Below are 14,624 nucleotides of genomic sequence, written 5' to 3'. Positions count from 1 at the left end.
AAGTATCTGACCTGTGCAGTGAGGTCTTTTACTCCCTCTCAACCTTGAGTAAAGAGTAGCCGTGAAATTTTACCCAAAGTCCCCAAAGATACATTTGCTTACTATTTGTTGAGCATTTCTTGGTAATGTTTAGAATTTTGTATGAGAACAGAGGGGACAGAGGGAAAAAAAAAAAGACTTCTTATCGGTCCCCTAAGAGACCAGGTCATTTAAAACTACGACTCCACTGTGTTCTTCCATAGGAAACGCTGTGAGGAGGGCCTTTCTTTCCAGGACATGAAATGTAAACAAGGCAACATAAGTAAAAAAGAATATATTAGTACATTTTATCAATAATAGCAAATATACGCATGTATGTATATCTTAGCCCTTAATGTGTATCAGATAACGTTAAGTAGATTGGCTAATCCTTACGACTCTCTCCATATACCTATTTTACAGATGGAAAACCTCAGAGGTTAAAGTAGTTTGCCCCAAATCAGAGAGGTAGTAATGGGGCACGGGTTAAAACCCTGTCTGTCTGACTCCATATATATTCATTCCATAATAGTAATTGAGCACTCACTGTGTGCCAGACCACATTCTAGGGTATGAGGTGAGAGCAGGAGCATTGCAGCTGTAAGGGATTCAAGGGATTTCGGGACTCATCAAGGGAAAAGATGTGACGGGGGGTTAGCAGTAGCACACACAGTGTCTCTGGGCGATGCTTTGACAGGTTTGCCTGAAGGGTGGGGAGGCTGTCAGTGCGCAGGCCATCCCGAGGCCTAGGCGCCGGGGCCACCATTCAGAAGGGGAGGCAAGGAAACGAGGGAGCCTCGGCCGGGGCAGGTTAGAGAAATCTGAAGGGCAGCTGCAGCCTGGGGTCTTTATAGCCATGGGGCTTATCGTATCTGTGGTTTGCAAATGTCAGGTGCGGTTTTGCAGAGCGTGCAACGTGGGCAGGCTGTAAACCGCTAAACTCTGCTTAGTGGGGCCATCTTTTAAACAACTGGGTCTGTGAAAAGTTTGAGGTTGGCGCTGGAGGGTTTTGAGCTGTGGGTCTCAGCCTGCTGTGAAGAAGTAAAGCTAGGAGTCGATATACAGAAGCCATCTTGGCTCATGTATACAAAACAGTGACCTCATTCTTACCCACCAAGTTACACTGTTTGGTACAAACTCAAGGGGACCTGAGGTGGGACTTGTGCCGGACCTCAAACAACAGAAGACAGGGGCTTCCCTGGAGGCGCAGTGGTTGAGTGTCCGCCTGCCGATGCAGGGGACACGGGTTCGTGCCCCGGTCCGGGAGGATCCCACATGCCGCAGAGCGGCTGGGCCCGTGAGCCATGGCCGCTGAGCCTGCGCGTCCGGAGGCTGTGCTCCGCAACGGGAGAGGCCGCAGCAGTGAGAGGCCCGCGTACCGAAAATAAAAAAGAACAGAAGACAGGCCTGCACAGCAGAGCTCACGTAAAAGAGAATAGAGGAAGAACAAAGTTTAGGGGAGTCTGGAGAAAACCCTACCTCCCCAGCTAACTTTCCTACCCATAGACATGATTGCCATCCGTCTCTCATCATTCCCTCACTCAGTTCCCAGGGCTTCATTTTTGTGGTTGTGGTTGTTGTTTTATTCATGTGAGAATGAAGAAAACAACCTGATTTGTCTCAGTTATAATGACTTTCTTCTGGGGTGTGTCAGGGCCCTGCACTTGCTGATGGGAACATCAGCGGAGCCCCTCTGGGTGGAAGGCAGCGTTTGTTCAGGGGCTGGTGGGCGGAGGTGTGTCCGTTAGAGTAGGGTTTGGGTTTGGGCTGCCGGGTGAGCCCTAGGAGACTGAGATGTGCTTCCTGCTGAGTTGGGTGTGGTCCGGTCCCCTGGAGCTCTGGAGGGCAGTGGCTGCTGTGGCTGTCTTGCTGCCCGCTGGGTATTTCCTGAAGGGGGTGCCCACCGTAACTGAGAGGCGAATTATTTAATCTCTGCTTCTTTAGTAGCAAGGGGGAGGTAATGGCATCTGCCCTGCTTCTACCTCATGGTGTAGTTATAAAATGTAAAAGGTGTGATGTATGTGGCGTGCTTTAAAGTATAAGGATAATTACACGAAGGCCAACATTTGTCATTGTTTGGCAGAATAAAAGGCCCTTGTGGCTGTCGGTTTCAGTATGCTATTGTTTTGGAGTCAGTCCTTCTTTAAACTCCAGTTTCCCGTCTGGGGTCGTTGACTCTATGAATGGTAACTAAGGAAAGCAGCAGTTAAGCTCAGTCATATAGTGCTGCTGTAATGGTAGAGCTCCGTGGAAATTAAATCGTACACAGTAACTGACGTCCTATGGGTCTATTATGTTTTTCATTTCCCCGTAAATCTGTTTTGTGTTACTTAGAGCTTCCTATTCATGTAGGCACCAGCAGCAACCTAGGAATATTTGCGGCAGTGAGTTACAAGAACAACCGTCCAGGGCCATCCCAGCACCTGTTTCATTCCTTTTCCACAAAATTGTTGAGATTATATATGTTACAGAAAGGATGTTTTTCTGTATGTTTGAAACTTTCCATAACAAAAAGTGAGATAATAATAAAGTTAACAAGAAATATCAAGAGGGGAACAATTCTAATTAGCATTAAAATACCACTGTCTAGAGAAACCTGATAGTGTGCTTGTCCTGGTGATGTCCAGGTAGAGATTAGGTGTGGTGAACTCCTTTAGTGGAGAAGGAAAGATCCAGGGACAAACTGGAATACCTTGCACAAACAGCTGCCTGTTTGCACCCAGAGTCCTGAGCAAATATTATTAAGGTATTGTTTGATGCCAGTTTGGCAGTCAAGAAGGACATTCATTTGGGGTAGAATGACAAACCAGGTCATCTGTGGGTGAAGACCTACATTAATTGAGCACCTACTACGTGCCGTGTACTTTGTGTTTAGGAAATTTTATATATATATATATATATGCAGTTTCAGAATGTGTGCTACACAAAAGAGGTCTGTGTTTCTACATTTATTACTAAATAATACTCTAATAATTTTAAAAAGTCATTGAAAGTTTAAAGTGCATTTTGTGTTTTTATAAGTTTTTTAAGGATAAACCTCAAAACACTTTTGTAAAGAGATATATATCTGTGAAGGGTTTGTATTTACTTTCCTTTTCTGGTAATGGAGATTTCTATGCCATGAGAGAATTTTTTTTTTAAACATTCTAGGTTAACATGTATATCTATGATTGTTGCACAGTTTATGTCTCTGGGTGGTAGAAAGGTCTGGATATGTAGTGACTGGAAAATTTGTATTGTTTTCTGGAAAATTGTATTCAAGAATAAAAAGGATTTGAATAGAGAGATAAATCTTGCTTTTCAAGGCAAGATTCAGTATTATAGAGATGTCAGTTCGTCCCAAGTAATGTATAAATTTGGTGTGATTCTAGTCAAAGCTCAACAGTTTTTCATAATGAACTTGACAAGCTGATGCTAGAATTCATTTGGAAGAGAAAATGTGTAAGAATAGCCAGGAAATTTGAAAAAGAACAGTGGAGACAGGATAAATACTCATAAAGCAAGAGGAATTGAAGAGGGTAATATTGGTACATGTTTTATATATATGTATATAGTTGTCATTTTAAATCAAGGAAAGGATAGACTATTAAACTGATGATGTTGGGATTCTTAATTTTCCATTCAGAGAAAAACATATATCTATAGATACCTACCTTTCACTATACCCCCCCAAAAAAATTCTGAATAGATTAAAAGGCTAAATATAATCTATAAAAATAACATACAAGAGCTTTTTCTTTTTTTACAGTCCCTGGGTTAGGAAGTAAGTTGATTGATAAGTTTGATTGCATGAAATATTAAATTGGACAAAAAAACCCAAGAAGATTAAACAAAGTTGACAAGCAATAGATTGGGTGGAAATATTTGCTCCAGTATAAAAATCAAAGGGGCAGACCCCTTGAAGGCAGTCGCCATGTGCCAGCTGTCCTCCTGAAGGGGAGCTGTACACTCACTGCCATGGGAAAGGACTCCCGCCCCTGGCAGGCTGGACCAGCCTCCTCACGCTTAGTAACTCCCGGCCTCCCCATCCACTTCTCAGGATGCTTACAAGCCCCGTCGGAAGTACAGACGCCAGCGGGGAGCAGAGGAGCTGCTGGATGAAGAATCACGGGTCCACACGACGCTTTTGGAATATGGCAGGTAACGAAGGCGGCCCAGTCTGAAGTGTCTATTTGATAAAACCATTGCAAAGAAAAGCTAATTTAAATCGCTTCACTGGGGTGAACTTGGTTGGTTTTCACCTGACTGAGTCTACGGGTTTGAGCCTGTGATTGCCAGCACCGGGGACTTTTCTCCCTGGTGTGGAATTAGCTCAGTTTCTGTGGGTAGCTTCTCTGGTGGTAGTAGAGGCCTGATCTTTGAAGTTCCTCAGCAAGCCTCCATCCCCGGCTCTGCCCTCCTCGGGGAGCTGGGAAGCGTGGGGTGTTCACAGAGGCCCAGGTGGGCTGCCCTTCATGCCCCTGCCGTATGTTTACATCTTCAGGTAAACTAAGAATTGAAGGCAGTTACGGCAGTTTTACTTTGTGTCAGAGTCTAATCGTTTTGGTTCCCTGTGAAGAATTGTCCTGACCAGGAAAATGAAGAATTTAGAAGTAGTTTTGTCACTTCTTAAAAACGTCTCTAAGTTTTAAAAATACAGTTCTTACAGCCTCAGTTTTCAGTTACACACACACACATACACACACACACACACACACACACACACACACACACACACACACACACACACACACACACACACACACGGAAATGCTTCTCCTCGTTGAATCTTTTGCTTGGCTCTGGGTATTAACCTTCCTTTGTGTCCTGAATTTTCTATTTAGGGTCACTGATTCCTTGATGTGAGTATGTCTCCTGTGCTTCCTCCCCCTCTGCTCGGAGTGATTGCTGTGTGCTGCCCTGCTCATAACCCAGCCCACACTGGGGGGCTGGAAGTAACAGCACTGCCACTAGCATCTCCAAGTGAGCATCTGATGGCTTCTCCCTCTAGGGTACTGGAGACAGCTAGAAGGAAATTAAGGCTTAATTGCCTTACTTATGCCACCTCTCACATGGAATTGCAGTTGCCGCTTTTTGTTTGTTTGTTCATTTGTCTGTTTTTGAGAGAGTAATGCGGGCTCAGATCCTTTCTTCCTGAGAATGAAAGCTAGTCCGTTTCATTCAAAGGAAGTTGTTAGTTCTGGCCCTGACCTGAGCGTGAGGGCTGCCCCACAGCTCACCAGCTGTTGCTGCGAATTGAGCTGCTTCTGAGTCAGGCACCTCCAGACCAGCGACATAATTTGCAGGGCCCAATCAGTGTAAAATGAAAATGCAGGGCACGTTAGGCCCCTGAGAATCATGAATAATGATTAATCATTAAGGATTTCATGACAGCGGCAACAGCCAAATGCGGGGCCCTTCGGGCGTGAGGTCCCGTGCCACTGGACGAGTTGCACGCCTTGGACACTGTGAGGGGGGCTCTCTAGCCACCCCTCAGCTGCAGGCGGGCACACGAGACTGCGCTGGTCCGGGCGAGCCAGAGCTGGAGAGGCAGCCTCTGGGAGTGTCACGTGTTCCGGAGCCAGAGAAGACTTAGGGAAGTGTGGTTTTTGGTAGTTTGTATTGTTCATACCTCCATTTTTTCCAATATCCAGTATGTATCTCAGAACTAGCCTTAGTGCTTATTGGTGGGATCATGCTGACTCCTGATTTCTGAGCCTGGGGTGGGTGTTTGATGAAGCCTTTTTTTGTTTGCTTTTTAGGAGATGGGGTTATTTTGCCTTTTTTTTTTTTTTTTTTTTTTTTAAGCTTTTCTGGTAAGGAGAGGGTGAGTTTGTGAAGGTGGAGAATTCTGATGGTTTATTCAGCTCATTCCCCATTTTGAGAATGATGAAGACAGCATTCAGAAAGGTTAAAAAATAACCTGCCCAAGGTCAACTGCTAACTATGAAGAACTAGTAAAAGCCTCAAAGTGGGACTTGAACTCAGGTTTGCTGGACTCCAAAAACATGTCATCATTATTATCTACAAATGTTGTTTGAGCCTCTGGTGAGAGTTTGGTTCTTGATTTTAGGAAGACAGGCCCAGCGTTGGTTGTTTGATCTGAGACTGAACAACCAGAGAGTGGTTATTACAGCTGACAGAGCAAATGGGATAAAACTTATAGCCCCAAGAAGTGTCCTTTTATTCCCCTTCCTTGGGCAGGCTGCTCACCTCCTTTCTGTCTCTCTTACTCCTCCCTTAGGGTTTTAAGTCAATACTCTCCACTGCTTGAGATCTTTCCCATTTGATGAGGATTACATAACAATGTCTTTATGAAGGACTTTGAACAGTTTGTCTCATGTAGAAAAAGGAAATGTCAACTGTTAGGTGCTGTCACCACCACCACCACCACCATCATCATCACCATAATCACAATCATCATCATCACCACCATCATCATTCTCATCACCACCACCACCAACACCATCATCACCACCAACATCATCATCACCACCAACACCATCATCATCACTACCAACACCATCATCACCATCACTATCATCACCATAATCATCATCACCACCAACACCATCATCATCACCACCAACACCATCATCACCATCACTATCATCACCATAATCATTATCACCACCAACACCATCATCATCACCACCAACACCATCATCATCACCACCAACACCATCATCATCACCATCACTATCATCACCATAATCATCATCACCACCAACACCATCATCACCATCACTGTCATCACCATAATCATCACCACCAACACCATCATCATCACTATCACTATCATCACCATAATCACAATCATCATCATCACCATCATCATCATTATCATCACCATCATCTTCCTCTTCATCACTATCACCATCACCACCATCATCTTCATCACCATCATCCTGAGCAGCAGCAGTTTTCAGTTCTCAGATGCCCTTAAATGTGACCTTTAGATTCAGATGAGGAGCCTCACCTGAGCCCCTCCTTTCAGTTCTCCTCATCCCTATGTTCTCCTTACCCCCAGCTCTAGCCCTCCCTCCAGCTCCTTTATGAGAAACCTTACCCTCTTCCCTTTCCTTCCTAATCCGGCAAGGCTGGGCGCCTGCTGCCTCGGGGACTCACTCCACCCCTCCCCGCCTCCCCCTCACTGTTGTGGCACCCCTTAATTGCTCATCCCCACCTAGGAATCCTAATCCCTCATCTGTTGTCAGTACTTCCGTTTTCCTCTTCATCTCGCCTCTTGACAAGAGGGAAAATATTTTGACTCCTACAATAAGAAGGTCAGAAAACAGTGTTTCTTCTTCGGGGTTAGAGGTCAGTCATCAGCCTAAGCCCACAGAGCATCTGGCTTTGAGGCCTGCATCCCAGTTTCTTCTCCCTTTTTTGACTTTCAGTTGCTCAAATAAGGCTAGACTTTGAGCCTGGCCAACTATGCTGAGGACCTTACGGACTGTGTGTCTTGTTAAAAACATGTTGGGTATATTTGTTTAAATGTTATGTTGTTGGGAAAACAAGACTCATAGTTTCAATTTTAGACTTAAACACAATTGTATCTTTATAGTATTTCAATTATATTATGGGTCCAATCAACTTTTGAGAGCTAAACTTAAACAACTAACCACACTATGAAACTGTCACTGTGGGGAAATGCATTTTAAGTGCACATGACACGTCTCTCCCAACCTGTGTCCCCTCTGAAGGCCCATGACATGCTCATAGAGTATTTAGTAAATGCTCGTTGACTGAACAAAGAACAGAATCCACAGTCCTTAGTATTTAGGGCTTTTTTATGCCCCTGATTTGTTCTGGATCCCAGATGATTTGATATCTGTCTTACTTTGCCCTAGGGGAGAAAGTTAGTTTGTTTTCTAGCACTGTGCTGTGCAGTATGGTAGCCAGTAGCCACGTGTGACTGTTGAGCACTTACAATGTGACTAGTATGGCTCAGGAACAGAATTTTAACAGTTAAGTTAAATTTAAATTTTTTTTATTACATGCTTTAGTTATTGGAATATGTTTAAGTATGTCCGGAATAACTTGGGTATGTGAACACTGATTTAAAGTTCTAGAAGATGTACATCCTTGATGATAAAGACCGAGTCCTGGGTCTGGAGTGTGAGGAAGTGACTGGGTGGTGAGAGGGCTGGATCTCTGTTGGTGTTGACGGTGTAGACGTCAGCCGGGTTGGTGGGTCAGAGCTAACAATGGGAAATCCAGGAGCACACTGAAGCACGTGACACTGCATATCAGGCTGGTGCTCGAGAGGAAAGGGCCCAGCTGACAGGGCAAGAGGAAAGGTAGGTTGTAGGATACAGCATGAAAGGATGCTCTAGGAAGGATGAAAGAGAAGTAAATGTGTTTGTAGTAGAAATAAGTTGAAGCATCTCCCTGCTCTTCGTGAGGATGATAGGCAAAAGGGTATCATGTTCTCCTGGTGAAACTCAAACAGCATGGAAGAGTCTCCCAGAGATGTGGGACCAGTGAGCAAATGAGGCAGGCGTTGATAGGCAGCTGAGGACAGCTCTTTTTTGTCATGGAAGAGTTGCCACTATGTCACATGGAGAAGGAAACCTTTACAAGAGTCAGCAGGACTCTTCTTCATTCAGCAAACGTTAATCAAGTACTTACTATGTGCCAGGCACTGCACTAGACACCGGGGATACAAAAGTGAATATTCATAGCAGCACTATTCACAGTCACCAAAAAGTGGAAACGAACCAGATGTCCATCAGCTGCTGAATGGACAAAATGTGGTTTTTTCATACAATGGGATACTATTGAGTCATGAAAAGGCATTAAGTACTGATTCATGCTATAATATTGATGAACTTTGAAAGCACGCTAACTGAAAGAATCCAGGCACAAAAGGCCACATGTTGTATGACTCCATTTATATGAAATGTTCAGAATAGGCAAATCCACAGAGACGGAAAGTAGATTAGTGGTTGCCAGGGGAAGGGGATAGGGAAAATTGGACTAACTGCTATTTATGTATATTAGGTGTGGAGCTCTTTGGGTGATGGAACTATTCTAGAATTAGACAGTAGTGGTGGTTGCACAAAATAGTGAATACACTAAAACCCACTGAAGTATACATTTTAAAATGGTGAATTTTATGTTATATGAATTACACCTCAATTTAAAAAATGTAAAGAAAAAAAAAGTGAATGGGGCTTCCCTGGTGGCGCAGTGGTTGAGAGTCCGCCTGCCGATGCAGGGGACACGGGTTCGTGCCCTGATCCGGGAAGATCCCACATGCCGCGGAGCGGCTGGGCCCCTGAGCCAGCCATGGCCACTAAGCCTGCGCGTCCAAAGCCTGTGCTCTGCAACGGGAGAGGCCACAACAATAAGAAGGCCGTGTACTGCCAAAAAAAAAAAAAAAAAGTGAATGAAGCAAATTTCCTCCCCTCCAGGGCTCAACAGACAGATTGCACATAACACATAATTATTGGACTCCGTGGGTGTCAACACAGAAGTGCATATCTGTGTGGACCTAACCTAGTTTTGGGTGGTCAGAAAAATCTTCCCAGAGCCTCTGTCTTTAAGGAGAAGTAGCTGGGACCTGGGAATTGAAATACTCAGATTTAGCTGTTTACTGCTTTATTTGGAAAATCTGTAAAGTTCCTGGGCCTTAGATAAGGCCTGTCTGCCTGAGGGTATGTCTTCTGCCCTGAAGGTCTCCACAGACTGAAGGCCTGGGAAACAAAAGAATACCCAGGGTGCAAGGACCCTTCTAGGAGTGGGAAGCTTCAGAGAGACCCTCTGTTGGTCAGCGCTTCCCGGTTCAGGACACAAAACCTTCCCACTAGTTTCAGCAGAAAGGATTGATTGCAGGGGTGGATGGGAGGAGTTAAGAGATGTGATGTAGGCTGAGCAGGGTCACTTCCCAAGTGTCACATTAGATCTGGGCTGCCTGGGATGCAGCTTCTGCCTCCGTCATCAGGAAGCTAGTGAACAGCCTGTGGAGTTGGGAAGCTGGTACTGCAGCTACTGACAAAGAAACCACCCACTTGGCCAAAATCAGAAAACCACCGTGACAGCTTCTGGCCCCAGAACCAGGTTACTGCTACTGTGATCCGCACCAGTGCAGTGAATCCTTTGTGCTTTTGCTGTCTCCTTCTCTACCTGGTACACATTCAGAACTCCAGCAAATGCATCTCATTGATGGAACCTAAGTAGTATTCAGAGCCCCAGGTGCAAGAGAGTATGGAAAATAGTTGTTTGTTCTCCTGCCTCCACGGTATAGTAAGATGCTAGATGTTGACTAAGCCAGTTCACGGAATCTGCCATAAGGTCCTGTACAGGATTTGGGTGGATACTCAACACATAACTTCAGTCTGCTGCACTTTGGGCCTGTAGATCTGTGCCTAGAGGATGGGCACAGTGTAACCGGCAATGACTTTTGGTCTCTCCAGTTATAAGACAACCTGTTGCAAGGTCGGGTGATACTTTTGGCTTCTTGATTTCTCATTTTCTTGGAGAAGGATGCAGACAGGCAAACAGGCAATTGGGCATGATTTCTGTCCAGGAAGTAGGGGGAACACGTACAGGCAGAGGGATGGATCAGCCAGGGCAGAATGTTTGAGCAACTGAAAAGTTTCCAACCCAAACTACCCAGCCTGTAGTTTGTATCTCCTTCCGGCCCTCCCGTACCGTCAGTGGTAATTTATAGAAATCCTATGGAAGCTGTTTCAACAGGGCTTGGGATCATGTTTGCAATCCCATATCAGTGGTACAAAGCTCAGAGAAGTGAAGCAATTTCCCCCATGTTACACAGTTTGCTGGTACCAGAGTGAAGACTCTAGCTAAACCCATTGTCCTGACTTTCTACCAGACTCAACTGTAAACTAAGCCTGTGATTTGTCACAGAGTTCTAAGAAATCCTGTGCCCAAGTGAGTTTCCCTTCACACTCATCACATGGCAGGCAAAGCACTGGTCCCAGATGGAGATTTTCAGATTGAAAGCGGAACTGACTTTTGGAAATGACTAAAACCATCCAAAGCAAAGTCTGGGAACACTTCAAAGAAGAGGTGGCTTTGGAGCTGAGGTGTGAGGAGTGATTAGGAAAGTAGGAGGAGCCAGGAGAATAACACAGTGTGCAGAGCTCTGCTCAGGGGCCGATGCACGGGAGTGGGGAAGGTGACCTGCTGGCGGTGAGTGAAGCTCAGCGGTTGTTAGGCGGGGCCGTGGAAGGGAGGCCCTAGTGACAGTGCCCACAAGAGCAGGTGATCCCTGCCAGTGACAGATGTGGGCCAGGCTAGCAGGTGGTTGAATAAGGGATGGGGAAGGAAGAGGGGGCGTGGAGGCCCGAGACCAGGTCAGAGGCCAGCACACAATGCAGCAAGCAGGGTGAGGGCAGAGCAGGAGCCCTTAATTTGTTTTTCTTAAATGGTTGCATGTGATTTTATTTCTTTAAAAACTATTTAAAGGTAAGTGAGTTTGGATGTTTTGCATTACGGTTTTTGTTCTAGGTCGAATGGTTTTTGCATTGCTTTAAAAAATAGATATTGGGCTTCCAATGGTGGCGCAGTGGTTGAGAGTCTGCCAGTCCGGGAAGATCCCACATGCCGCGGAGCGGCTGGGCCCGTGAGCCATGGCCGCTGAGCCTGCGCGTCCGGAGCCTGTGCTCCGCAACGGGAGAGGCCACAACAGTGAGAGGGCCCGCGTAACGCAAAAAAATAAATAAATAAAATAAAAAATAGATATTAATTAGAATCTGAAAAGTTAATGTAAACTAAAGTGCATTTGTGCGCATCTTTGAATTTAAACTTGGCGTGAAGTGAGCACACAACGTTATCGGCGTCATGCTTGGATTGTGTTTGAGAATAAAAAATGGGCTGGACATGAGGTTATGAAAGTAGTCATTTAGAGGGCATGTTTAGCTTGAGCCAACACATGCACATATCATACAGATATTTTTAAGGCTTTTAGCTTAAACCGTGGATCTGAGATACAGTTCCTGATTCAAAGAGTAATAATCGCACTTAAAGAGAACGTTGCACTCTGCAGGGAGAGTTCCCATTTATAGTATTTATATGGCAAATAGAACGGCGGGCCCTTTATTCAGAAACAGTGGGATATGTTTTTGGTTTAGGCACTTGAAACATGTTCTCCAGTCACCAAATAGCCTAAATTCTTTGTGGTGCTTTTCATATAAAAATCCAACTAAAATGCCTGTGATCAAATTTATTTTTTTAATAGTAACTGAACTCCCCTCTTTTGTGGCTTGCAGGAGGTATGGATTTAGCCGCCAGAGCAAAGCAGAGAAGGTAAGAAAAGCTTGGCTAATGGGAGAGAATGTTTGAGAGACGCAAGTGCTACTTCCCTTTGCCTCTGTCCCACGCGGACAGGCTCCCAGCAGGGGTGGGACAGCAGGGCCCTGGTCCTTGGGCAACCCCGGGCAGCGGGGATGTGCCAGCAGCCTTTGGCCCCTGAATCTCCCTCGTGGCATCCCCAGTCTGTTGCCCGTGCAGGCTGCGGAGCTGAGGCAACACCTCATCATGGGACTGGAAGTGAAGGGTGATTGGAAGTCATGACACCAGGGTCAAACAGACGGCCTGTAATAACTCTAAAACTGTAGAGATGAAGTCCACTCCCAGAGCCCTTAGCACTCCTCATCTGATGAGAGAGGCCCTACACAGGTGTCAGCAGGCTGATGGCGGTGAGAGAGAGCACGTTACAGGCTGGCCCTGTACTAAGACAACCTGGTGTGGAAAAAACGGAAAGTCAAGATGGGGTTTTATAAGTTCCTAAAAGAGTATCAAGGATTTCTCTTCATTCATGTATTTTTTTATATGTATCAGTACTCATTCATGGTTCTTAATTGTCAGCCGCAGGGCAGGCATATAAATCTTATAGTGCCAAACCTTTCCTGTGTTCAGGCCCTTTGTTCAGGGCTCTACATGTATTTTTTTCACTGATTCCTCTGAACAGCTCTGTGAGGAAGATACTTATTTCTGTTTTTCAGGGCAGAAAGCTGAGGTTCAGAGAGGCTCAGTGATTGGTCTAAGATCACACAGCTCCTAAAGTGCCCTAATAAGAATCTGAACCCACATCTGTGTGACATCAAAGCCTGTGCTCTTACCCACTGCCTTCTCAATAATAACATGCTAACTAAAGTGGCCAGCGGCCTCTTAAAAACGAGAGTCCACAGCTTGAGATCTAGTAAAACCTCTTCCCTCATTCCCTTCCTGACCCCCAGATTTTCTTGAATGAGACACCACTCTGCCTGCTGTTCTCCTGCCACCCCTCCTCTGCCCAGATCCCCCATTCCTCAGTCCTTCCAGGAAGCCTTCCCTGACCCCGGCCTCCCTCTGCTTTCTGTAGCCATTGTCTCAGTCCTTGGAGGGCACTGACAGTGACTTGGAGCATATGTTCTAAAGCCAGACTGGCTGGTTTCAAATCCTAGCTCTTCCCCTTCACTGTGTGACTTTGATCAGTATACTTTGTTGTGCCTTAGTTCACAGCATCTGTGAAATGGGGGCAGAAATTGTACTACCTCACAACGTTGTTGTGAAGATTAAAATATAAAGGATGTGGAATCATCCAACCCACAGTGCACATCTACTAAGCGTTAACGATCATCATTATTATGATTCTCATTAACAGTCATTTATGCATTCATTATGACATCTTCTTTTTTGGTTTTCTTATTATTTCTTCCACATTTGTGTTTTCACTCAACCAAACAGCCGTTTCCTCCAAAGCAAGGTTTTTTCTGGATTTGAGTGTCATGTGGCGTCTAGTGTATAAGAATTTGCTGTGTATGTGTAATATGTAATTTTAAGTCTGAAAAGAATGTCTTTGTATATGACTATATTCTGAAATAAGGCAGTTTGGTTATGATTGGAAAAATCGTGAGATGCCCATGAAATATTATTTGCATTGGCCTTGCCTTATCATTCTCATGTGAGATGGCACATTTGAACTGGAAGTCTTATCCCCTGTAGATATATGCAGGCGCTCAGGCCATGCCCCAGGGTCAGTCATAGGCTTGTTATAGAAATTCATCTCAGAACTGGGATGGTCTCAGAAGGGTATCTGAGAGCAGTCCTCTCATTCAACCCTAGAAGACCCCAGTATCCAAAAAAGGTAAGCCTGAGGTTGCCAGCTGGTGAATGGCAAAGATGGAGCTAAAACCAAGAACCCTAGACTTGCAGCCCAGGTTTGGGGAGCAGCCGTTACTCCAGGTGTCCTGAGTGTGGTGCAGTACGTTTAGAGCTTGAGCTGGGTCCATAGCCTGGAGCTTGATCACCAGGGCAAGCAGTTTAGAGTCTTATTCTTCAGGCCAGTGGTTTTCCAACTTTGCTGACCACTCTTGGCAGTAAGAACTCTGTTTTTCATCATGTTTCAGTACACACACACACACACACACACACACACACACACACACACACACACACACACACACACACACACACACACACACACACACACACACACACACACACACACACCTGCAGATACAACCCCAAAAACAAAAGTTTCACAAAGCGGTACATAACCCTTTACTACCTGTAGTGCACTTGGATGTGTTGTGTTCTGTTATTTTTATTTAATTTATTTAGATGCCAATCATACCTGCTAAATTACTTTCATATCCCACTAATGGGTCTCTGTT

General features: G+C 45.1%; 1 protein-coding gene across 2 annotated transcripts in view; it reads left to right on the top strand.

Annotated features, from left to right (window-relative positions):
• CCDC93 (coiled-coil domain containing 93) overlaps nucleotides 1-14,624 on the top strand; it is an 87,288-nt gene that overhangs the window by 22,768 nt on the left and 49,896 nt on the right. For both annotated transcript variants that reach the window (XM_030840406.2, XM_070046018.1), the window contains exons 7-8: nucleotides 4,058-4,158; nucleotides 12,237-12,273. In XM_030840406.2, coding sequence (XP_030696266.1) covers nucleotides 4,058-4,158; nucleotides 12,237-12,273 — 138 coding nt within the window. The remainder of the gene's footprint in view (nucleotides 1-4,057; nucleotides 4,159-12,236; nucleotides 12,274-14,624) is intronic.

This window comes from Globicephala melas, chromosome 7 (genome assembly GCF_963455315.2).
Source record: "Globicephala melas chromosome 7, mGloMel1.2, whole genome shotgun sequence".
NCBI classification, from domain to species: domain Eukaryota; kingdom Metazoa; phylum Chordata; class Mammalia; order Artiodactyla; family Delphinidae; genus Globicephala; species Globicephala melas.
The sequence above is the reverse complement of the archived record's forward strand: the minus strand, read 5'-3'. Positions and strand labels throughout refer to the sequence as shown.